Source organism: Amborella trichopoda, chromosome 3 (assembly GCF_054954075.1).
Source record: "Amborella trichopoda isolate Santa Cruz 75 chromosome 3, AtrichopodaSantaCruz75HAP2 v2.0, whole genome shotgun sequence".
Classification (NCBI taxonomy): Eukaryota; Viridiplantae; Streptophyta; class Magnoliopsida; order Amborellales; family Amborellaceae; genus Amborella; species Amborella trichopoda.
Genome location: NC_142338.1, coordinates 4,739,269 through 4,765,885, shown reverse-complemented (window position 1 = coordinate 4,765,885; position 26,617 = coordinate 4,739,269). Strand labels below are relative to the sequence as shown.

Genomic DNA, 26,617 nt, shown 5'->3' with positions numbered 1-26,617 from the left:
AATTGATCATCTTGAAAACAACGAGATGTATGAATATAAAAAGAAAAAAATAATTGAATTCTAAAAATATTGTATCTTGCAACACATATTATTTGGACCGTTCATTTTCAAGATTTTTAAGTGTTTATAGATCTACTTGATTTGAACTATTTTTTAAATTTAAAATTTTATAAGGATACAGTTTCTATGAGTCCATGGATTCATATGTAGAAATGTGGGCCTCTTAATAATTAATTTTTTAAATAAAATCTGATCCTAATTTTTAGGGAATGTATAATCATCAACATGGATATTATGAATCTCAAAAAATAATTAAATTTTAAAAACTAGAAATGATATTTTTTGGAGAAAATGTGTACGTTGATTTTACCTTTTCTTTAGAGGACTATTATTTACGTGGATGGTTTATATCTCCAAGCCCGTATAGTAACCTATGCGGGCTTGGACGCACCAAACAATTTTCTTTTTTATAATGAGAGATCAAATTATATTCTCGAACCATCCTATAAAATTTTTACATCAAAATTATATTTATAATAAAATTTGGATGCGTGCCTTAATTTGATTGTTTAAAGTTGTACCTTAATACACACCACACCTCTTAGACATCAAAAAAAAAAAAAAAAAAACAAAAAGAAAACAAAACGGGGAGGGAAATTACAAATAACCCTCAAGACTAGACTTTCTATGCAAGTTACTCCCAACCAAATTTTTTTTCTCACTTTTTCTCTCAAAATATACATTTCTAGCAAATACCCCCAAGTAAAAAGGAGCACATTTTTTTTACGAAAATACCTTTTTTTGTACATAAAATTTTAATTTTGGCCGGACATTCACGTGGGCTTACATGGGCTGCCAGACCTCTCTTTGACATTGCCGGACCCTATTAAACTAAACAAAGTGTTGGACCGCTATTTGGCATTGTTGGACCGCACTTTGGGTCTTGTTGCTAGACCGCATGGGCTTGTTGTCGGATCACATGAGCCTATTGTTGGACTGCTCTTTAGCAGTACCAGATTGTATGGGTCTATCGCCATATCATTCTTTATCGGTGCCGGACCGCTATTGTTATTTATTGGACCAACATTACATTGCTGGATCGCCCTAAGAATACGTCCGACCATCTTTATGTGGGAAAGAGGAGAGAGGCATGGGTAAAAGTAAGACAGGGTAGTTTAGATTTTTTTTTTATTTTTTATTTTTGAGTAGGGGGTATTTACTAAGAAAATATATTTTGACATTAAAAAATGAGAAAAAAGTTTTGGTTGGGGATAACTTGCATAAAAAATCTAGTATCGAGGATTATTTGTAATTTTTCCAATAAAAAAATAGAAATTTCTACACTCTCTCTTCGATGCAATTCACCAAAGCTCTCTCTCTCGCATATGCACGATCGCACAAACATTGCACAGGGGAAAGTGTCTAGGCAAATGGGTGTCTTTCTTTTCTTTTATTATTATTATTTTTTTTTTCAAAAATAACTAGCATCACCGAACACGTGTGAACCAAGGAGTGTGTATACATTTGAGACTACAAAGTGTCATGCTTAATAGAAGAAGTAACCAGCTCCTAGTTAGAGAAACCATAAAAGACTTATGAACTCGAAATCAGTTGGTGATCACATGGATAGTACTGAAAGACCCATATGCATGACCACCCTCACCTCCATTTGAGACCCACTTATATAAATTCTTCACTACTTCCTTTCTTTTTCAACTACTTCTGCTTTTGTTAGGGGTAAGAAAAAATATGGAGAAGGGTTTAGTTAAGCATAAGCCATTGACTTTAATGGTGCTACTCATGATGGTGGTGATGGTGCACCCAGGCTCAAGCCAGGCCTGCCCTAGCACCTTCTTTGGGGCTCTGTTGCAGCTCATTCCATGCAGGCCGGCGGTTGCACCGTTTAGCCCGATACCGCCAAGCGATGCATGTTGCAATGCAGTGAGGACCCTAGGCCAGCCCTGCATGTGCGTGCTCATCAATGGGCCACCGATCTCGGGGATCGATCGTAACATGGCCATGCAGCTCCCAACCAAGTGCACCGCCAACTTCCCGCCCTGTGAATAGCTCTCTCTCTCTCTCATACACATCCACACGCACACATACACAAAAATGCAATCACACTAGCCTTGGGGCAGAGTGTCGTAATATTCGTGTAGAAATAATATTGATTAAAGAAATTTGCTGCACAAACACATGCATGTATGTACGTGTGTGCATGTAAAATGATCTTTACAAATATAAACGTGCATGCTCTTACATAGCATGAAACATGCACATATATGTACAATTTAAATCTCAACCATTTGGGTCTTTTGAATGAGAACCGAAAGGGCGCTTTGATTAGTTTGGAACGTGGGATTAATGACGATGAAAGATAAGGGAGCGTATACATGTTTTTTATTATTTCTATTATTTAGGATAAAATACTTTGGGATATTTTGATTAATTTATTAAGAAACAAGCTTTTTCATACTTCTGATTTTGAGTTTCGTGCTCATTGTTACATTGGGGAAGGCACGGCTTCATAAAGCCACACCCCAGTTCTTGCCAAAAAAGTATAGTGCAAATTGTTCTTGACCTAAAAAGTTATGGTTTTGAAAAAAAAACAGATTTCAAGTCTTACTTTTTAGTATTTTTTCTTAATCTTCTATTCCATTGTATAAAGATATGCCACATTGCACTATTTTTTTAAGCTTGAAGGTGCAAAAATAGGTTTGCAAGGGTTTCTGGTGCTTAAGATTGTTTTAAAATAGAGCCTTACCAAATATAGGAAAGCCGTCGTGTCGTGGAACGTCGCTTGTTTGCATAATTTTTTTAACTTAAAAAGCAGTCCATACAGGGTTTGAAAATAAGAAAAGTATACAGAAAGACCATTTACTTTTAGCACAGGTCAACCATTTATTTCCATTAAATTTCAAATCAAATGGCTATAAGTGTACAGTAACTAAACTCAAAGCCCAACATAAAGTTTTTGAATTTCGTGACACACTCCAAGCCATACAATTAGACATCAAATGGCTAGGATTAATTGTGGCCTCTTTATACTAAAGATAAAGGGACTCATAGTATACAATCTCTTGAACATAACATATTTTCCATTTTTTTTCCTTCTTCTCTTCCCTAATTTCTTGCTTTTTGCCTTGGCAGGTGACCTTGGGCGTTGAAATAAGTGCAAGTGAAACCACCAGCTCCACTGAATAAAGGCCTTTTGCTCAAGCCTACTACTCATCTCTCTAACAAAACATAAATAACGTTTTCAACTCTATATCACAAATATCTTTCTCCAATTCTCTTGGAAAGTTTTCAACTACCTAGACTTAGTTAACTATTAATCTTTGTGTCATCATTTACCATAAGGCAAGTGTGGATTTACTGGTCTATAAAGCAAGTAATATTGCTGTGGATTTACTGGTCTTTGTGGCAATCAATCTCTCTCTCCCTCTCTTAGCTAAATAATCAAAGTTTTTTTATCTTATCTAAGCTTCGATAGGAGCAAAAGTAATATCATCCTCAGAGCCTTTTCCTAATAAATTGAGATCGGATCAGCAAAAATGATATAATCGGCTTAATGCTTGGTTGGTTGAAAAATGAATTAACTATGCCAATTTTCTTGGTTACATTAACTGGATATTATTGGGCCTATTATGCTAATCGAATCCAGACTTTTTTCTCACAAAGAACTATCTTTTATCAGGGTGCACACATTAAGATTCTTGTAGAGAAAGTTCCTTTATTCGTACATCTGCCATGACATGTCTTTAACAGTAAAGCTTGACACGACACTCGAAACAATTTGATAAAATGCGTTTGTTTATCAATTTGATAAAATGTGGGGTAAAATCTAGCCCCAACAGCTTTGGTTTAGATCAGGGTTATTAAGATCGGACCGGTGCTTGAACTGAGAAAGGGATTAGTCCACTTAAAACTGGTACAACCCACAAGTCCAAAATGCCGGATCAATTTTATTTATTTTTAGTTCAACAATAGGCATTAAACTTGAGATGTAGCTGCTCATCATTCAAGCCCAAGCCCGATTTCTAAAAAATTCTTCAGTACCTTTCAACAGAGAAAATCCCTTATCCATGATAGAAATGAAACTCAATTTTACATCAATTTATACTGGAACATTAAGACTACTAGCATTTATTCTGTTTTGTTCCCTCATACAAATTAGAAGATAAAAATAAGCAGGAGTGGATCAAAATCATTGATGCGTGTATGAAGTATGACGATGGTGTGAACACAAGGCATCCCAAATTCAGCATATGTTACCAAAACTGGGATATGAATGCACATTATTTTGAAATATCACATAAAAATAATATAAGAGTTGGGTCCATCTAATTAAACAACCCAAATTACACAAAAAAGATAAAAGATCAAGTCATAACATCTCAAATCTCAACCACACACACATTAACTAACAGGGAACTCGATCTTTGCAGAACCTATTGAGCTCCCAATTCCACCTGCATTCAACTGAACGGCAACCACTTGTATCTTCCACCTGATCCCACCCCATTGATCTCTGCACCATGCATTTCGGATTCCTGCAATTTCGTTTTCTCCATGACAATCCCTCATTGATCCATAGACTACTAAGAGTACTCCTTGTATTTTTTCTACGATATGAGATTAAATTTTGACTTTGTTTCTCGATCCTTTCCATCAATTCCACCCCCTGTGAAAGGTCTCCTGTACTTAGTTGGATCAACCCCAAGGCATAAATAGAGTCTGAGTGCCCTGCTTTCATAGCCTTCCTCAAGTGTTGCACCTCCTTCTCTTTGTCACCCAAAGTAAAAAACATTATATGAAAACCACACAACGACAATATAATCTTCAAGTAATGGTGATAGAAATGTAATAAGAAATTTAGGACATGTTTAAATGTCTTTGTTATCACTAATAATTTACTGTTTCAATAAAGTTAATCATGATAATGAGTTATACGTTATTTGGTTGTCTATCATAAAATTTTCTGAGATAAACTTATAGGCAGTTTTATATAAAAAATTTTTATCTTTTTGAAAAGTTGTTTTACGTTATTCATAGTAATTTATCAAGCATCCCATCTTCTTTGCAAGAAATAGCTAAAATAACTAGAAGTCACTAAAAAGTAAAATATTTAAATAGTATTTTAAATAATACAAGATACATATCAAACAACTAACAAAATAACATTGTCCATAGTATATTAATTTCAAATAAGATAATATATTCCAAATAAAATTAGTAGTCACCCAATAGGCCCTTATAGTATAAAAACAGTAGGGACAGCTTGTGAAAAGGAAACAATGCATAAGCAACAAAATGATCATATTTACATTGTATTTTATTACATATGTCATGAAGGCCTTATGCTCATGATAATTCTTCCTGGGAAGCCGACCTCAATTAGTTGGGAAAAAGGCTATTCCAATAAAAAAATGGGTTATAATCCTCGTGACCTTGGAAAATACAGGATTTGTGCCTGAGCTTGGGCTTGATTGGTTAAGAAATTGATAATCGCAACATTATATACCAAGTTTGAGTCCACATGCCGAACTACCCATAAAGACAGTTAATGGAATATCTAGTCATGAGGATGACTATTCACAATCCAAGGTCGCGAGGATCATCGCCGTCCAAATAATGGCTGTTGTAATGAAAATGACATGATCTCACACTCTCTCCATCACAGTCCAACCATTTATCGTATGATACGTGAACCCTCGTGATTATAGATTTCCGCAGTAGTGAGGATTACAAAGACCTTCCTGCAAGGGAAAGGATACAATACACGGTATGTGCATGGTGTAAACTTTCCTCCACCACTCTCCTAAATGACCAAGATGGTGATGAACCATTTCATCTTCACTGATCGGGCTTCAACTAGAGGGACGGTTCATCTCCACCATCCGTCATAGAGGACGGATGGTTGAGACGAACCTGTATCATAAAACCTACACGCTAAGTGTGCACTATGTGCAATATGAGTAAAAAATGATAACCTTGGGCACCCTTAAGTATACTGCCCTATTTGTACAGGGGGAAATTAGCCAAGAAACAATGTACTATCCTAAATAAAAAGCTGCTCCTGCATAAGCATATTATCTATTTACTCCCTCAGGTAAATTCTTAAACTAAAAATAATTTTAGGATCTCAAAGTTTGGGGATGTAATCTCTTAATAGTGGTCCACATCAAAAAAATAAGTTTTCCAAATGGCATGTTCCACATGCTTGAAAAAATAATGTCCCAAAAATGAACCAAGAACATCTAATTTTTTATGGAAAAGATCTAAGTGTTAAAGAACTCAAATCCATTTTTTTTTGTTTTAAAATACTCATCTAACTCTTAATTGGGTCTCAAAAACTCAAATAAAAAATATTACGTCTTTTCCCCTAAGGAGTTATGTACAGTATGCTCCCACAGGAGCATGCTATACATGCGCACTTAATATAGCCTACTATAGGGCATGTTGTACGCTAAGACTGTTAAGAGTTTTTCACTTTATAATCACCAGATGCTTAATTTCAAAGAAAAAAAAAAAAATAGATTTTGAGTTTTCAATGGTTGAATAAAAATGGGACGGTCTTGATTATTCCTAGGATGCTATATTTTTTGGGCACATATAGAGTGCTTATGTTTTCTATTTTTCCCTCCTTTTTTTTTTTGAGACTGGTTAGTAGTTCGAGGAAATTACATCCCCCAAACTTTTGGGTTCTTAGACTGAGTTCTACTCGAAGGAGTAAATATATTATATGCTCCCGCGCAGAAACATATAATCTTTTGGATTTTATATAGAACTAAATTGATCAGTTGGCATTTTGGCGCATGAAATTTTCGAGAGAGAGAGAGAGAGAATAATTGAATTTAACGGCTTGGATTTTAGCATGTCTCTTAGAGAGAGAGAGAGAGAGAGTACCATCCCTGTGAGGTACAGGGTTACCGGCATCAGCACAATGCTTGGCCAATGTCCAGGGTTTAGGCTCGTCCAATACGCTTCCAACCATTATCTTCTTTGAGAATCTCTTCATAACTAACGGCTCATGACTCATGCTCTTCAACCTCTTACACCTTATTTTAGAGACCACAAAAAATCACAGAGTAAAAAGATTGAAACAAAAAAAAAAGGGAAAAGAAAATAAAAGAAAAGACAGAGAGAAAGTAACAAACATATGATGATCCAAGTGGGGGGTCTGGCTAAGGTGTTGAGAGGAAATTTACATATAAATCCAATTTTAATTTTTATATTTAAAAATGGGCGTGATTTCGTCTTTAAACAATCAACATAAGGTGCACCTTCAAATAGTGCCAAAAGATATCGTTTGAATATATTTTCATATTAATTATAAAATTTTAATCTTCAAAATTAATGTAGATGACGTAGATCTCTGAACACTTGAAAATCTTGAAAATTGATGACCTAGATAATATACTATAAGATGCACTATTTTTAATACTTAAAGTCATTTTCTATTTTAAATGTCAATGTATCAAGGTCGAGATGAATGGATCTAAGAGTTTTTCAGCATCCAAACAACTTCTTCTACTGAATATTTGAAAAAACAAAAAAAAAAAATGTTTGCCATCAAATACTAGTAGGTTTAATAAAATTTAATGATATTTTCCTACAAAAAAAAAAAACATAAAGAGAGAGGGAAAAATACTGTGTATGGATGACTTAAGGAAGAAACTCACGTTAGTTTGAGACAGATGTGGTCCCTTAAAGGACTTAACCTTCCCTAAAATTTGGATAAAATTTCACTCCTACATTCAGGTTTTCTCATATATGATTTCTATATATACATTTCAATGTCTGCTAGTTGCTTATGCTTACACAACAAAGTCAATTGCCCTTTTCATGAATTGATATCAAAATGAGCAATTTGTACATTACGGCTTTGGAAAATGTAACCAAATAGGAGGTTGAATTGGTCTATTCAAAGTTTCAAACTGCAAATAAAGTAAAGGAATTTTTACATGCACCCCAATTCTAAAGTGGAATAAAATAAAAATATCAGAAATTTGTCACTGTATTATCAAGAATTAACTAGAGAGTAGATTTTCATATTCAATACCATAATTAGTTGAGCATAATCAAACCCCTGCATTTAGATAAACAAAAGAAAAGAATAAGATCAATTGGAAGGAAGAATCAAAAAGGTCTTCAAGCCCCATGATTAAATAAGTCAGAATCCATTGCATTATGCCAAATATAGGACCAATGTAAGATGCAACTGTCACTAAGACAGACTAGATAAAGTGGATCCGGAGTTTAACTTTATTAACATGGCAGACACCATGCCAAATCCTAGCCAACTTGAAAACTCAGAACCGCTAGAATTACATGAATCTTACACCAAAAAAATAGAAATAAAAAAATCTACAAAGAAAGCAAGAAACAGAGCGAGAGAATCAATTATGTGACGATCAGAGGTGGCAAGGGCCTCAGTGTTGTTCTGGGCTTTCTTGGGGACTCATTGCACCAAGCTTTAACAGACTCAGAAACCCTAAATTGAGATAAGTACACAAATTGTTCTTTCACAATACCAAACAAAAAATAAAACAAAACAAAACAAAGAGTGAGACAGAGATAGAGAGAGACAGAGAGAGGGCTATAGAGAGAGAAAGTGCTAGAGAGACGGAGGGGTACCATTAGGAGCTTCAATTTGCGTCCTCAGGCACAGAAATTCCCTGAGCGTCAAGACGTTCTATGGCTTTATTGTGAGCCCAGGTCTCGAGAGTGAGATCAGGCTTGGCGTTGAGCCCGATTCCAAGAATCACAACAGTGAGAAATGCAGTAACATAGTAGGGGAGCTCCCAATCCTCCCATTCCCTCGATTGACCAGGAGGTGGAGGAGTCCTGATGAACAAGTAGCCATTAAGCCTCTCCTGCATCCCTTGGCTGGTCCATCTACTCTCTCCATGACCATGGCCATGGCCATGGTCTCCTCCTCTGATGCGATTGTAGAGATTCAGCCTCTTTCTAAGCATACCTGAGCTCAATAATCCCTTAAGAAATGACATTTTCTCTCTCTAAAAGAACCCTCCTCCTCCAATGGTTCTGAAAAAATCTCTTCGTTCTAGGGGTCATTCGGATCCTTGGAAAGGGATCTGTGAAAAGTATTTCTTATAAAAAGGATAATAAAATAAATCAGATTGAAGCAGTAGAACCTTGTGCTGATTTCCGAGCCATATTAGTGGACAAGTTCATAGCAACCTTTTTTTCAATAAATTTTTTTTAACAACTTAAATCATCAAACAGAAACCCAATAAGAGCTAGCAAAGATAATATTCGAGTGAACTCTTCTATCCTTGATTAAATTATTTTCTCTCCAAGGATCTGTTTCTTGGGTAACACGATGTCTTATACATCTTCCAATCATATTAGTGCTGTTTTAAGTTGTAGGTTTGCAAGATATAGACACACATTAGAAATTAAAACTGGCATAAATGGTATAATTGGGTAATTAGTAAACAATGCGTACAAAATCATACAATGTTGTTGCTACTTTTCGATTACACATAAGAAATTACAACTGACATAAATGGTACGGTTAGATAATTAGTATACGATGCATACAAAATCATACAATGCTGTTACTACTTTTCAATTTTGTATTCTACTGTGACATCTTACAAAATCATATAACACTGTTGCTACCTTCCGATTTTTTATTTTCTGTAAGCTAAAATCACAAGAAAAACCCAAAACATGACATACCTATCTAAAAAAATTTCCACAAAGACGAGGTAAAAACTATAAGTTTCCAAGAAAAAAGGTAAAAACCAGAACATCAATTCTGCAATCCATCAAACCCAAGTAGCCAGAAAACTAGAGAATACAAGAATCACCCTAACATACAAAAAAAATTGCTGCCCTTTCAATTCCCCCAAAAAACAAAACAAATAATTCAGTAAAGAAATCTTACCTCGTTTTGTCTCTACAACGCTTTTGCTGTCGTCTTCCGAAACCCTATCTAGGATGCTGAAATGCAAAGCTTGAAAATCCTAGATAGTTTGTTTTGAGAGAGAGAGAGAGAGAGAGAGAGAGAGAGAGAGAGAGAAAATAGTTTCTGGGTTAGGTCTAGTGGGCAACGGGTGAGAGAGAGAGATTTGGGAGTGTAGAGTTTGCAGCGAGGTTGGCGTTAAAGGGCGAGGGAGCTTGAGAGGGTGGGTTAGCAAAAGGAGAGAGACGCGAACAAGAGAGGATGTGTTTTTAGGTAAAGCTTTCTATGTTCCCCTACAACATAAGATATAAGTTTTATCCAATAGGTAGAATATCCATTTCCGGTTAACATTACAAACAATTGAAGTTCTTGAGTGCAGCAAGTGCTCTTCTTTCATAAGATGAGCTACAAGAAGCTCGAGCATAGTTGGATTTGTAAGTTCAAAGAATTGGGGCTGTTTTTTACCAATAGTTTCCCATCGATTCAAAGTGAATGTCAATAATAGAAAATATTATTTTCAAGATTTTTAAACATTTATAGATCTATTCAACCTGCACTATATTTAAATATAATTAAAAATAAAAATAAATTTGTTGTTTAGGACAGCAGCCTTCCACAAACCACACCCTTGGCAAGGGTACAATAGTAATTTTTGAGCCACATTAACATATACGTTTGAGTGCCCATGACGACGGGCGGGAACTCTGCGTCCATTGCAGCCAACACACCGCGCATTTCAAGTTTTAAACTCAGCTTTCCGCCATCACAAAACTGACGATCAAGCTCTGCATTTCCTCATAAAACCCTAATTGTCCCCACTAGAGGAATGACTCTCGAGCTCTGTGTTTCCTGAGAGAACTCTAATCGCTGATCATTAGAGAAATTTAGCTCAGGGTCTCCTGCATATCAGAAAACCCTAATATTTGGATAGTATAGCAACGATGCTGAAGATCTTTGTTTGCCTAGAGCCATGCATTTTAGAGCGATGAACCTCAAGCTCTACTTTCATTTGTAAACCCTTTTTTCCCGTTTGTACCATTAGAGCAATGATGCTCAAGCCCTGTGTTATCCCAGCAAAAGCATCACACTAATTGTCACATTATATCATTGTGTTGTTGTTTTTGGAGGTTCACCTCATGGATTCATTTATTTCTCGCCTGAGCTCTGGTCCTGCTACCCGGAAACCTTTTCCCAGGTGCCTGACTTTGCATCTCTCTTGTTTCTTCGGAAATTCTGTTCATTTTGGATGTATTTTTCAGCATTTTTCTCTGTAGTTTCAGGGCTCGTTGGAAATGGTTCTCAGTTGAAATAAATGGGCGGATGCCCTATGACTACAAACACCACCTTAGCAGCCTCTTGTTCCGATCTTACTCTCAGGTAGAATTTCTGTCAATTTTCATCATTACTTGGTAAGTCATTCAAGTGAATTCCGGATTCCTCATGTCTTTGATTTTAGAGCTATTTCTGTCTAAGTTTAGGGATTTTTGCACTATGGAAGGATTATTTTCTGGCGATGGGTGTTGTTTTGGTGAAAGATCATCAATATTATTTTTTATTTGTTGCCTATTTTCCTTGAACTGTGTTAAACTCAATCAGTCAATTAGAAATTTGAACACCTTTTTTTGTTTTTTGTTTTTTTGTTTCCTTTTTTCAGTGTCTCTCTTGCATGGAATACACACACACACATAGATTAGTTGCTTATGATTTTTTATGCTTTTAAGTTTTAACCCAAAACGTGATTTGTTTTTGTGTTGTCATGGATTGGAAGATTGATGAAATCAACTGTGGGCAACCTGTAAGATTTGCTTCCTAATTCGTGCATGCTAACATTATACAAAATATTACAATTGCTTCTCATTTTATTCACATCTGAAGTTCATGTCTTTCTTCTGTTTCATTTACAGACGAATTTGAGAAATGACCCTGAGATACTGGGAGTTCCAGTACGTTTCCTAGAATCTGTTCTCAGAAGGTTAGCTTTTGGTTTAATTTATTCACAGTCATTTGATAAATACTAAATAATGTCATTCAGCTACACATCTCATCTTGCTGAAGAAAGAACCTCTTCTCAACTGGCCATGTCTAATTGGTCATTCTTGATTACAAGCTAAATTGTTTTTATGAAAGAACCTCCAAGCACCATTGAAACTGAATGTAGGAACAACTTGTTTGGGTTTTTTTTTTCTTTTATTTTGGGGAACTGTTAACCTTGGGTTTGGGTGAATATTGGTTCTTTCTATGTGAATACTTATGACAAAAGCATCCAAAAAAGCAATCAGTATATGGTGCATATCCCCATAAAAAACTACAACCACCATGACAACCATAAGGAAAGAATGAAAATATAAATACGAAGCAATAAAAGACTCTAAAGAATATTAGCAAAAATCACTCTAATGTGATATGAGTGAAGACGTAACAATTGCATGTTGCCCATGCCATCTTGTTTATCATTGTTGGCTACCTACAAAAATAAAGTTCCCGTGGTTGAGTTCTACATATTGTTTGGAGTTAATGTTCCTTAAGATGATGCATGCACTTTTTCTCAAAATGGTATCCATAAATTGATAGATCACACTTATAGTACTTTCAATATATTTGGTATCTAGTTGTGAATACTTGAAGCATTATGGGATTAGAAGGTCTCTTGCCCAATGAAATAAATAATCAATGACTTTGCAGGTCATAGGTGTGGTTCTTATGCAAGGAATCCATCTACTCTTGCATAGATTTATAATTTTATATCACATCTCTTTGTGTTCATTGTCCTGAACTTCTTGGTAGATTTTTGGTGAACCGACTTCAATATACAAAATATAGACTTACTTCAAAGCATACGTTGTTTAATGGACTTTCACAAGTACTCTGCAACTGCAACGGCTCGAACAAGTTGCTCCCCTTGTTCCAGATCACCTAGAACTGCAGTATGATCTTCACCTGATTCCACCTCTTCATCTTCTTGTACTTTTCCCTGGTCTTCTTCATGCACCACAATGGGAGGAACCTGAACCGGATCTTGCAAACTATTATTGAAAATGCATGGTTTTTCTGGCTTCTTCACGTCCTCAATGGTTAGGTCTTCTTGAAAGATCATATCTCCACTCCTGAACACCTTGCTGTTCTTTGGGTCCCATAACCCATAGCCGAATTGTTCATCTGAATACCCTAAGAAATGAGAGTGCTTTATCATAAGATTGGATCTTTGTTCCTTGGGCATGTGCAAGATGCCTTGCACCTGAACACCTTCATGTGTAAATACGAGATACCTTTTTGATTCCAAACTCTCTTTGGGTATCATGATCTATAGGAATAATGGGGGATTTGTTTATATAAGGTAGCATGTTGTGGAAACTACTAAACCCCAGTATGACTTTGGCAACTTGGTGGTGGATAGTATGGTCATGACTCTATTCAAATAATGGTGGGATTCATTCTCTCTGTTGCACCTATATATTGGATGACATATGGCACTATCTTCCCATGCCTATTCCCATGCTTGGCACAACTTCTGAGTGTGTTTGAGGTGTATCCTCCCCCATAATCTGATGGAAGACACTTCAACAATTTGCTTGTCCTCCTTTCCACCTTGGAGTAGAAAGTTTGCATGATCTCATTGGTTTTTGGCGAATTCTAGTTTCTTGCTTTGGATTAGATCAGCGAAAGCACTAGTTGGCAGTCCACCGGTTGGACTGGAGCTCTGGTCCGGCCTTGATAACTTGCTTTAGAGGTTCTCTATCCAGTTTTCTCTCATTCCAAGAGGCACTGTTTTCTCTTTCTTTGATGCCTACCATTGAGGCCATAACACATTATATGTGTTGATTAGAGGTTAAGTTTAACCTTTTCCACTTAATTGGGCCCATTACCCCTTTTTGTGAATGAAGCAGGGGTCCTCCTCCTGGGATGGACTTCCCAACACGTCCAATGAATTACATGCACCTAGTTGAGGCTATGCAACCAAAAGATTGTGAGAAGAAGAAGCAAGGGAAGTATCATATGATGGAGATGAAGATTCACATGAAGAAGAATATTCTCAGGTTCGTTGCCAATTGTAGGGAAGTAACTTTGGTTTTTTACCAATCCTCCCTAATAAAAGATAGAGGAGAAGATCTAAACATGTGATCCTTGTGTCTTTGTGAATTGGCTTAGTGGAGAGAGCTCAAAATATTTCAAAAGAATATAACGTTGCAATTAAAAAAAAAAGAACTTGAGTGGGATAATAACACTCCTTAACTTCTCGAGCAGATGGACACCTCAACAAGATGAATGCTTAATTGTGAAAGTTTTGTTTTGCTCCATTTACTTTGTGGTATTTGAAGGTACTAACCAACCATATGCAAGTATAATTCCTATAAAGTGGTATGTTCATCAATAGCAGATATTAGTGTCTTGATGATGCAAATTTTTGCCAAGAAAAAAGTGGATTTTTAAAAAGACATTAATGGATGGATTGGAAATTAAAAGGAATTAACAAGTCTAGCTTCAATGCTTATGCAGAATTCTTAAGAATTCAAGGAAAAAATGTTTCTAAACAATAACTCAAATCTCTCTCGAAAACCTACTTACAACTCTAATTTAATGAAAGAAATCCTAATTCTAATTGAAATAGAAGTGCTATTAAAAAAATTTTAATGACATTTTTTCCCTTGATAAAACAAATAATTTCATAAGCACTCTAGCTAGTTTTCTAAACTACCAATCAAATCCTAAAAATAAAAAAAAAAACCCTAGAATCCAAAAAAAAAACTTGAAGACCCTAAAAAGTAACATTACAAAATTCCAAGAAAGCCCTAAAATTTGATACGAAAACTTTAAAATTAAGAGGCATCTTCGCTTTCATTGCTTGAGCCGATGAGAACATCTTGGCATTAAGGTTTTAATTTTTTTTGTTTTATTTTTGGGGAGTGAAAACTATGGTTATTGGTCTTTTAACTTATTGAGTTACCTAAGGGTACTTGTGTCTTTTGAAGTTGTAGGGATTCAAGGATATTTTATAAGGTGTCAACCATAAACAATCTAAGTAAGACGCACCTCTAAAGCTCGTTGAAAGATGTAATTTTGGTGTCGAAAATTTCAATGATGGCATGAAAATCTATTTCATATCTAATTATGAAATTTAAAGCTTAAAAGATGGTATAGATCGAGCAGATCTACACATAGATGAAATTCTTGAGAATTGACAATCTAGATAATGTATTCTAATATGTATCATTTTTGAGACTTTAAAATGCTTTTTTTTTTTAAACATTCGTACCTCTCGAGTTTGAGATGATCAATTAGAGGGTTTTTTAGCATTGGATCAATCATTTTTGATGGATTTTTGAGGCGTGCCTTCTTTCTACAACATAAGGTTGTAAACTTATAAACTTTTCCATATTTTTATTTAAGTTTGGGGTGATATGTTTTGAGAACTTTGTGAAGAAAGGAAAAGCCCAAGAAAGGGTTTCCTGAATTCATTGATTGAAGGCATATAAAAGGCTTGGAAGCACCTCCCAAAGTCGATTCCTCGCAACATACTCTTCGATTTCTTTTTGTCTTGTTTCCCATTTATTTCCTTCTTCTTCTTTCTTCTCTTTTCTTGCCCTAAATTCTTGTCATGTACTTTTTGTCATAGTTATCGGAATCTCTCCTCGGACCCCGCGATTCCGGTTCGGAAACCCGTTTTCACGTTTCCATTAAGGAAACTCTATGGAAACCGTTCTTTCGAACCTCGAAAACTCGATTCCTTTATTTCGGAATCTCGATTCCGTACCTAGGTTGGAACCTTTTTTTACAACATAGGAAACTCAATTCCTGGATTTGGGAATCTCGATTCCCCACATATGTGGAAACCTATTTTCAGAACGAAGGAAACTCGTTTCCTTAATTTCGGAATCTCGGTTCAACAATTCTTTTAAAAATATTTTTTGAAACTACAGAAACTCGATTCCTTAGTTTCGGAATCTCGATTCCTTAATTTCAGAATCTCGATCCAACAGATCTAGAGAAACTTGAACCCCCTAATTGTGGGTAAACGCTCCCAGATAGATTGAATCTGGCTTCCAGCGTAGTTTGAATCTTGATTCCATGTTAAATGATACACGGTTCTACATGTAATGAAACTCGTTTCGTCAGGGGTTTGAATCATCTACACTGTATAAAATATTGGTTTCTTGTAAATAATAACCACGAAAGTAATGTTTTATTTTCTAGTGGATGTCATGCTTTAAGGTCCCAAAGGATAACATTAGGTGGCATGTGTAGTAGAAGGAGGTATTATTATTTATAAAACATGCATTTTAGAAGGAATTTAATGAGATTGTGTTGCTTTTTTAGTTATCTTTATTATGTTTCTTATATTTTTCTTTACCTTGCTCATAGTTATGTGAATTGCTTAAGTGAACATGCACCACGTCTCGCCTTGCAACATTGCTTAGTGTTGTTCTACCGATTGCAAAATGATTCTCAGTAATGTTATTTTTACTTTTTTTTTGCCTGATTTAAATGGCTATAGAATAATGTTTCTTATATTTGCGGTGATGTAAATTGCCTTGGTTTCTTAATCTTGCTCATATGTTATGTCAAATTATTTAAATGTCCATAGAATAATGTTTCTTATATTTGCGGTATATAAACGGCCTTTGTTTTTGAATCTTGCTCATATGTTATGTGAAAAGACTGCTTAAGTGATCTTACACCATGTGTAGCCTCGCAACATTGCTTAGTATTTGAATACTGAATGTAAAGTGGTTATTAATAATGCTAATTAAATTTTTTTGCTTCTAATTTAAATGCTTATAAAATATTAAAATCATTTAATAACATATAAAGCAACACGCATAAACTGATAATTGAAACTCTAGACTTTATACATTGTGTAATAAAAAAAAGTTACAATACTTCATAATAGAAAGTGTGTGAGAGAGAGAGAGAGAGAGAGAGAGAGAGAGAGAGGGGGGGGAGGGGGAAGGAGAGGGAGAGGAGGGTGGTTACGACTTGTTCCTTCTTCCACTCTTTCGAGTTGCTGCCAGGAGCTTTTGTGTAATGGTAGAAGATATTGGAGGAACTCGAACTGTAGCAGATGATGGATACGCTCTTGGGGTGGAAGATGATGGTTGCACTATTGGGGCGGCGCTTGGTGAAGGCTGGCTGAGGACGCACTCGATGGTACCTTCAATTGCGAATACATCGGGGTGGCTTAGAGTACTAGGTGGCTCTCTTGAAGTACTCGATGGAATGATAGATCCCAAAGGTAGTGCAGACACAACTCTGTCATCATCAACATCGAGACGTCATCCAATGATTCGAGAGCCACTATGTCATCCTTGAGGTGATCGTCTTTTGGATGAGAGTCCCAATTCTTATATTTCTCTTTGTGGTTCGCTCGCAATCTACTCAACAGTCTGTCATTGTAATGAACATGCACCAATGATTGAGAACGATCCGCATTCATCTGATTTTGTTTAACATTGTGTATGTAGCTATACATGCTCCAACATCTCTCTGCACATGAGGAATTAACACTTTGTGACAGCACCTTCATCGCAATTGCATGCAATTCTGGAGTACCACCATCATACATGTCCTGTCCCACCATGACACTGCTTCCATAGAACCCCTATCAGCAATAGATGGGGAGAGGGTGAAAACCCCTCTATTCCCTAGAAAATCACCAATTTGTTGCCGCATCCTTCCTCGTTCCATATCATCTGGAATCAGTACATCAAGGGCTGTGTGGTAACATATAGAAACTTATGGGTCCTGGTGGGGCTTCATCCTCCTTTCACCCCCAGGTGCTAGTGTAGCCAACCACTCTCGTGAATAATACTTAGGACTGAGAAGGAATGCCAAACAATGCAATGGAATATTTGACCGGTCCCAAAGAGCCACGACTAAAGTCTGCACCCTTTGAAATAACACAGGATCGTCATATAGGGCCACCACAATTTCCCCCAACATAGTATCCATATGCTCGTATGCATCTCCCACGACAACCCTGTCGCTATCAACAAACTTTATTGTCTTCCATATTGATCTTGTAAAAAACAATATCAATTTATTCATCTTTTAGAACTCATCGTCCATGATAGTATTACGTATGATACCATGTTGATTATTTGATGTGTCTCGTTTCAAACCTTCCCACTAAGTACCCAACACTAAATACGTCAAGGCAACTCTCACTTCCATCAATCTCCTCAACTTGATATAATGATACCTGAACCTCGTCTTCTTAGCCTGAAGAAGTTCTAAGTTAGAATGGGTCCGAAAAATGTACAAGCATCTTGTATGATTACGAATATACTTTACCACTGCTTTTGCTTGCTTGCAATGTTTATGAACGAAATCAAAAGATGGATTTTTCTTATTTTTGTCAACAATATCCTTCATTAGCAGACTCAAAATATGAGCCAAGCAACCCGACCAAAAAATGTGGGAATGATGGCGTCGAATTATAGTACCCGCACCTTTGCAATTGGCCGCATTGTCGGTTACAACTTGAACCACATTATACGGTCCAATTGACTCTATGGCTTTTAAAAAGATATGGCAATCACCTGACTAGTCTTTTCAACTGATGAACAATCAATGCTATTAATGAACATGGCTTTCTCAGCTGATACGGCCATGACATTAATCAAAGACTTGTTCTTAATATTACTTCAATCATCAGATACAATGGATAGACCATAACTTCCCCACTCACTCCTAACTACACCCAAAGCTTGATCGATCCGACTTCTCTCTTTGTCAAGCAATGTTGTTTGGATCCTTTCGTACTTAGGTGCCACATAGCCTTTTGGGCCGTTATTAACAACGTAAATCGAACCTAGGTTCCTTAGCAACGTTGAAAAGGATGCCGTGGGCATAAAAAAAATGAGCCATGGCAGCATCCACATCATCTCTTGCCTGAACATTAAATAAATGTGGGATCTTAGCTTGGGTATTTCCCTTTTTTTTTAATCAAGACTTTCGGTTTGCACTAATGATGGAAACAACGATGTATCAACTGAACAACCAACATCATTTCTATTTTGGCATTTTCTCCCATATAATCTTTGGGCTTCATCCTCCTCAAACTTTAATGCCTCTCGCTCTTCTTTGGATAATTTTGGGCAACTTGATATCCCTTTAGACCCCTTAACAAATGATGGTCCCAGAAGATGCGCTCGCACACGAACATAGGACCCAGAAAAAGGGGTTTCTCTACAATTGAAATTACATGTCCACTTCTTTGTACTACCACGCCCCTTGCCATAATTACCTCCGACTGTCATGTACTTTCACAATGGAGTGGAAGTAGGCTCTTCGACTTCTTCTTCTTCCAACACTACAGTTGCATTATCAGACCTAAAAAAATCGGCATACCCAATTTCCTCCTCCCTACCACCACCCAAATACAAAATTACCTCTAAAAACAAGTTCAGAGGTAGAATTAGTTTAAGCATGATGCTTTCTAAAAATCAGCAAAAAAAAAAAAAAAAGGTAATTTCCATTCGTTCATCCTTGCACAATCCCATTCGCAATCCAATCCCAATCAATATCCATTTTAATCTCTAGGAATCATATAACAAAAAACAGTAAAACACAAATGAGTTTTAAGTTATTTAGATTGTCCTCTTGGATCTCTCTCTCATCTACCCACTGTTCACTTCCCCTACCCCAATATGGAACTCTCTCTCTCTAACCCCCCAATTTGGACCTCTCCCCATAATTTGAATCTTTCCCTCTCCCCAATTGGATTGCTTTCTCTTTTCCCAATTTGGATCTCTCTCTTTCTCTCCCCCCAATTTGGATCTCTCTCCCTCCCCCTAATTTCAATCTCTCTATCTCCCCCCAATTTGGATCTCTCTCTCTTCCTCCATTTGGATCTCTCTCTCTCCCCACAATATGGATCTTTCTCCCCCACATATTTCCTCACTCGAACCAAGTTTGAATCTCCTCTCTCCATATGTAAACGAGTTCAATCTTCAAAACATTAACAAAGAGAAAAAAATGTAGAGAATTAGATCAATGAGTGATAAAACAAATAAAAGTAATCTATATTAACTGATTACATCATCATTAAAAAAATTGATGACTTTACTTACATTAAAGTCACGAATGTGCAATAAAGTATAAGTCATGCACATGTAAACCATAAGAGAGTCTGAAATAGAGAGAAAGGGGGTGAAAAGATGTCTATCAAGCCCAAAAAGCCCATACACCATACAAATTTGACCACAAAAAATATCCAATATCAACGGGGCCTGAGAAGCCCATGCAAATGTAAAGATCTCTATCAAATCTCATAAAAACCTGAAAAGAGGAGGCCAAGGGGAATGACATGAACTGAGAGTAGAGCAAAAAAGCCCCAGTTCATGATTGATGCTTAAAAATACCCAAAATACCCAATCAAAGGTCAGAGGTTCACCCAAGTACCCACACTGCCCAACCAAAAAACAAGGCCCGAATAACACAAGCTTTACCCATCCAAAACGCCCTTCAACATTGAAAGCCTAAGACAAATATGGGCAACATGGCAAAAATAGAAAGATGGTAGTAGATCTGACCTACTGATCCTCTTCCATAAACGGCTCTGCTTGTTTCCCCTTGCCCACTAAGGAGCGGTTGGGGACAAACGAGCATTGCACTCGTGCAATCAACAATTAAGTGCGAAGAAATATCGAATTGGGCATCACGAGCAGCCCAGAAAGAAGATGTCAGCTGCTCTAACTGGGTGGTGAGGCTTAAAATCTCCTGCTTTAAAAGCGATATTTCTTCATTAACTCATTGGGTGTTAGAAACTTCATGCACTAGCCTAGCAGTTAAGTTCCTCTTTTCAGACATAAGAGTGTCCTCAGGGGTTGGGTCAAACCCTACAGCTTTAGCGTAGATATAGGCTTATTTGGCGGCAGATTGCTCTGCCGCCTTACGGGTAAAGCATTGGCCACCATTAAAAGTGCACCCCTTGACAACTACCGATGCCCTAAAAATGCCACAATGAGGGGTCCTTAAAACTTCTACGCTATAAACTGGGAGAGAAGGGTCCTCCTCGTTTTGGGTTTCCTCTTATAGGAGATTTTTGAATGACGCATCATCCAAAGAGAGTGGAATTGGTCGGGGTTGGCGTGGTGAGCGAGCTCGACGACAAGGACGCGATGGCCCAATGGACAATGCCACATTGCGAAGATTTTCCATATGTACCTACAAAAAAAAAAAAAATGGCCAAAAACAATAGGGCTTCTATATAATGAATAACTAAAAAATGTCAAATACCCTGTGATAAATGCATTGGCATGCAAATACCCCAGGGGCTACCTCAGGCAAGCTCTGAGATACTTGCAATTGCAATTATATGCATCTACAACAAGGTATAATACAACATGCATGAATCCCAATAAAATGCTATCAAACCAAACACATAAAATACTAACAAGCCAACAAGAAATAAAATACTAACAAACCAACATATCAAATATAGAATTATAAATCAAGGTCTCAAACTCTATTAAGAAACAACAATAAACAGTAATAAGTGGTCTCACACTCTTGAGTTTTTAAAAAACGGTAATAAGCAGAGCACATTAAGAGAACAATCCTAGTCCTCAAGTGAAAATTGAGGAAAGCTGCAAAAACTCTAGTATTGGTAAAAAGAGGAGCGGAGCTCCTCAACTAAATCCTCTAGAACCTTGGCACCACATACAACAGTTTGCACTTCTACGTCGTTCTTATCAAGCCTCACGCTAAGTGCATTTAGACGCCGACTAAGGCGCTCATAGTCCTCGTCAAGAAGACGATTGAGGTGTTCAAACTCTTCCCAGAGGCGCATGAGATCTGCTAGGTAACGATCAAACCTGAAGATATAGACCTCAGTTTTCTGAATGAGGTCCTTGGCCTTTTTGACCCATGAAGGATGTCCATCGTTTGCCGGAATTTTCATATTCTAGTGTTACACAAAAGTCAAAAAACATCACAAGGCAAAGAATAACATTAAACCGGAAACATGGGACATGTTGCCTATGGTTCTTTTAACCTATAATGATTGTTCAACATATTTATTCCATCCCCAATAAATATTGTTCAGTCTACTTAACTGAGAAATTGACTAACAAACATAACTTACCATGTCAGAGGTAAATGTTCTGCTGTATACTGAACTTCGATAGTGACTCTAACAAAAACATTACTTTTCAGACTGTACAGGAGAGGTACGAAAATTTGCGGTTTTAACAGAAGGATTCTTGTGTTAGCAATATAAACGAGATGGAAGGAAGAAAAGCATTGAGTCAAAAACCAGAAAGACATGCTCATATGCATTGCAGAAGAGCTAGACATCCTAATGTGTAATTTGCATAAGAAGTGTTGGGTGGTGTGGTGGTGCAGTATATTTTCCTAGTCAGCCCCATAAGGATAACAAAAAATATGAGAAACCCCATAAGATAAGATTAAGATCTGCTAATGTGAAACCATACCATAGAGCCATTAAGCATTTTTCTCACTCTGTAAAACCAAATCCGCATGATAAGTTTACCATTATCACAATTTTTTTAACAAAACCTTACCACAGAGCCATTAAAGATTACTCACTCTAAAAAAACACAATAAACATGATATTATTCACCCATATCACGAATTTTTTTTTTACAAAAAAAACTAAACCATACCATAAAGCCATTAAGCATTTCTCACCCTATAAAACCAAATCCACATGATATTCTTTACCCTTAACACTTTTCTTTCTTTTTATTTAACAAAACCGTTCCACAAAGATTACTCACACTCTAAAAACCACAATACACATGAACCATTAAAGATTACTCACTTTAAAAAACACAATAAACATGATATTATTCACCCATATCATGAATTTTTTTTTTTAAAAAAAACTAAGCCTTACCATAAAGCCATTAAGCATTTCTCACTCTATAAAAACAAATCCACATGATATTCTTTATCCCTAACACTTTTATTTCTTTTTATTTAACAAAACCGTTCCACAGAGATTACTCACACTCTAAAAACCACCATACACATGAGCCATTAAAGAGTACTCACTCTAAAAAACACAATAAACATGATATTATTCACACATATCAAGAAGTTTTTTTATACAAAAAAAAAAAAACTAAACCATACCATAGAGCCATTAAGCATTTTTCTCACTCTATAAAACCAAATCCACATGATAATGTTTACCACTATCACATTTTTTGTTTTAACAAAACCTTACCACAAAGCCATTAAAGATTACTCATTCTAAAAAAACACAATAAACATGATATTATTCATCCATATCACGAATTTTTTTATACAAAAAAAAACTAAACCATACCATAAAGCCATTAAGCATTTTTCTCACTCTATAAAACCATATCCACATGATATTCTTTGCCCTTAACACTTATCTTTCTTGTTATTTAAAACAACTGTTCCACAGAGATTACTCACACTCTAAAAACCACAAATACCATAGAGCCATTAAGCATTTTTTCTCACTCTATAAAGCCAAATCCACATGATATTCTTTACCTCTAACAAGGCATACCTTAAGGAGGTGTTGCAGCGGTTGCTTCCACCTTCTACACTCTATGGTGATGGTGTGGCTCGTGGTGGTAGTGGTGTGAGTGCAGAGAGATAAAGAGAGGAAGTGGTGGTCTTGAGAGATACTGAGGGGTGGTCGTGGTGTGACTGCAGAGAGATAAAGAGAGGAAGTGGTCTTGAGAGATAAAGAGAGAAGGAGGGGCGGTGGTCTCTTGAGAGAGAGGAAAAGGCGGCTTGCTAAAGAAGGTATAATGGAGACGTGATTGACATGATGGAGGGGGGGGGCATGAGTGAGATTTTTAAAATATTTCTATGATGGTTTTATTAAATGAAGCAATCATGAAATATACAGACCGACCGGGTCATATGGTTTTGATCCGGTCGGATCAGTACTTAGACCCAAATCGATAATATTATATAATATTATAATATTTAAATATTAATATTTTATTATATTATTATATTATACACTATCAAATATAGTACATATTATAATACATTATCAGGTTGTATGGGTTTGATCGGGTCGGATCAGTACTCAGACCCAAATTGATAATATTAGATTTAATATCAGTAAGATCCAAATCAATAATATTTAATTATTAATATTTAATTTTATTATTATATTATATATTATCAAATATAGTATATAATATAATCGTATGGGTTTGATCGGGTCGGATCAATACTCAGACCCAAATCGATAATATTATATTTAATATATTAGAACTCGGACCCAAATCGATAATATTAATATTTTATGGACATGAGAAAAAAATGAATTTCAAGTTTTGGAAATAGTGTGTTTTATAATGCAGTTGAATGTAGGCTTTAATTTGATTGTTTAGAGCCTAAGCTCTATACAAACCGCACCTTTATGGTTTGGGAAGTCGTCATGCTATATGGTCCATGCCATAGTCCACGCCACAGTTTCTATTTGATGCGATGTCACCCTGGTGTATGGGACATCATACCAGTAGACTGTAATTAGAGTGTCATATTTCCCCTCGTCTATTGTACTATCAGACTACCTTTATATTCCATGGTCTCTTACTATAGTGTAGAGCACATTGACTGCATTCCCCATTGGGAAGAATCCTATATTCTTATTTTAATGCAGAGAGGTAATTCCCATTGGCATCTAAGGTATGGAGGACAATGGACTATGGAGTACTGATCCACTATATCCATGGGTGTCTAAGGCACATGACCTACACTGGGTTTCGGAAATCGTCATGCTATAGTCCACACCACAGTATCTTCTATTTGATGCGATGCCACTCTGGTGTTTGGGACATCGTATCAGTAGACTGTAATTAGAGTGTCATATAATCCCTAAACCATAGAACACCGTAGTCCATGATTCCCATTTCAGTCTATAAAAACACATTTTCGTACGTCTTTTAGTGGGAGACCATCTTAAGCTAAGAGAGAGCTGAAAACCTTAGACCTGTAGAAACCCTAAACCTTGGAGAGTCCAGGTATTATTCTCTTTTTTTTCTTTATTTTTTTTAGTTATTTTGTTAGATCTAGTTTTTTTTATTTGTATTTTATTCAGTATTTTGTGTTTTCGGAAACCCTATCTCTATCTATTTTTAAAAGAAAATTAGTTTATGGTGTTTGGATCTGAGAGATCTTCATCTTGAGATCTCTCTGATTTTACATAATAAACAATAAGATATATATATATATATATATTATAATAAATTTTTAAAATGTGTAAGAATTTATAAAGGACTCGTAGGGCCCAACATAGTTAACCTTAACATTCTAATATTAAATAGAAATCAGCGTGGGATAGATATACTTGTAAACAGCGTGGCATAGAAACACGTCATCAGGAGCATTTAATTCATTAAATGCTCAATATTTTCCCAACTTTATAAGCTCATTGGGTTGACATTGAAGTATTGAACATATAAAACCCAAGCTTTATGGATTATTATCATTGGTTCACGGCTCACCATAGGGACTACAATTTTAGGTGGACCCGGTGACCATAAGCAAACTCGGTGGTACAACAGCACGTCACCCACGAGTTGGTTATTATTAACTATGGGATGTTATCGAGTTTTATGTTATTATTAACTATGCATTATGGGTTATTATAATGCTTGGAACTTGGAACACAATAAATGCTCATCATTATCCCACTTTTCGAAAGTGTGAAACTGTGAATTAGGTTATTGGATTAAAGAACTAAGCTCTAGTTTGGTTGTTGTGGATTATTATCCATGGTCCATCACCTCACCACAGGGACTATTGATTTTGGGTGGACCCATGGCCGTGAATAAATATGTGGTATGGCAATTTTATAACTCACACGTGGATAAAGTATGGCTAAGGGTAAAATCGAAAAAATCTATTAGTCATTATTAAGTTTTTATTGCAAAAATCTCATCGAATATTATGCAATCTTATACAATCTCTCTATTTCTCCCTCTCCCTCTCCATCTTCCCGCTCTCTCGTTACGTGGATGGCTTTTGAGCCTACCACGTGTATCCCTTGCATCTCTCTCTATTAACAGATCCTTCTCCCTCAGCCTCTGTCCTCTCTCCCCCTCTTTCTCTTACCCCTCGCCACCACCTAAATTGACCTACCGGTTTTCTGCCCCATTTTACAAAGGGCTTATGAAAAATACGTCTTTGTATTCAATGGCAGTATGGTGTTTCCCTATAATACGATAGTTTAAATGTTATATATAATATAAAATTACTATAATAAACATATAGGATATATAATATTTAATATAATATAAGATGATTATATATTATATAATATAGAAATATAAATATTATATATAATGTGTATTTAAAACTTCTACATGAATTTATAATGGACTCATAGGGCCCAATATGGTTAACCTTAACTTTCCAATATTAGATAGAAACTAGAATGGGATACATATACCGTCTAACTTCCCATTTTATAAAAGCAAAAAAAGAACCATAGCACTGGAGAGAGACACCTGTAATGGACTTCTATTAACTAAAGTACTACAATAGGCAAATGAGCACTGAAGTACATTCTCACGTGATGGTACTAAATCACCACGTCACTATGAACTTATAAGGCCTCTTCATTTTCTAAATCACCCCATCAATAAATCTGTGGTAGTACGTCAATTTTATAAATTACGTGGATGGAAATAAAAACTTAGTTTAGTGATCTTGAGTATA

At 36.1% G+C, this 26,617-nt stretch overlaps 3 protein-coding genes across 55 annotated transcripts in view; 2 read left to right on the top strand and 1 right to left on the bottom strand.

Moving 5' to 3' along the window:
- Positions 1–1,714: 1,714 nt before the first annotated feature.
- On the top strand, positions 1,715–3,407 carry LOC18439886 (Bifunctional inhibitor/lipid-transfer protein/seed storage 2S albumin superfamily protein). The gene is made up of 2 exons (XM_006850041.3): positions 1,715–2,059; positions 3,151–3,407. The coding sequence occupies exons 1-2, from the start codon at positions 1,750–1,752 to the stop codon at positions 3,165–3,167; spliced, it is 327 nt and encodes a 108-aa protein (XP_006850104.2). The 5' UTR covers positions 1,715–1,749; the 3' UTR covers positions 3,168–3,407.
- Positions 3,408–4,681: 1,274 nt separating this feature from the next.
- Positions 4,682–10,058, bottom strand: LOC18439885 (uncharacterized). 4 transcript variants are annotated; one of them, XM_088862990.1, is made up of 3 exons: positions 9,920–10,058; positions 8,641–9,101; positions 4,682–4,785 (listed from the first exon to the last, which is right to left on the bottom strand). In XM_088862990.1, the coding sequence occupies exon 2, from the start codon at positions 9,012–9,014 to the stop codon at positions 8,652–8,654; it is 363 nt and encodes a 120-aa protein (XP_088719116.1). In that variant the 5' UTR covers positions 9,015–9,101; positions 9,920–10,058; the 3' UTR covers positions 4,682–4,785; positions 8,641–8,651. The 4 variants fall into 4 exon arrangements, with proteins under 4 accessions (XP_088719116.1, XP_088719115.1, XP_088719117.1 ...); XM_088862989.1 differs by lacking the exon at positions 4,682–4,785 and adding an exon at positions 6,921–7,061; XM_020670713.2 differs by lacking the exon at positions 4,682–4,785 and adding an exon at positions 8,400–8,497.
- LOC18439884 (Transducin/WD40 repeat-like superfamily protein) overlaps positions 9,998–26,617 on the top strand; it is a 57,507-nt gene continuing 40,887 nt past the window's right edge. For 12 of the 50 annotated variants that reach the window (XR_016052790.1, XR_016052786.1, XR_016052781.1 and 9 more), the window contains exons 1-4: positions 10,562–11,132; positions 11,212–11,314; positions 11,706–11,732; positions 11,842–11,909. Coding sequence is in view for 20 of the 50 variants with exons in the window: in XM_088862963.1 (XP_088719089.1) it covers positions 11,074–11,132; positions 11,212–11,314; positions 11,706–11,732; positions 11,842–11,909 (257 nt within the window). In the remaining 30 variants the exon portion in view is untranslated. Of the gene's footprint in view, positions 10,211–10,289; positions 10,372–10,529; positions 11,133–11,211; positions 11,315–11,705; positions 11,733–11,841; positions 11,910–16,944; positions 17,244–26,617 lie in introns of those variants that run through there. The other 38 variants (XR_016052787.1, XR_016052796.1, XM_088862964.1 and 35 more) reach the window with 21 other exon arrangements.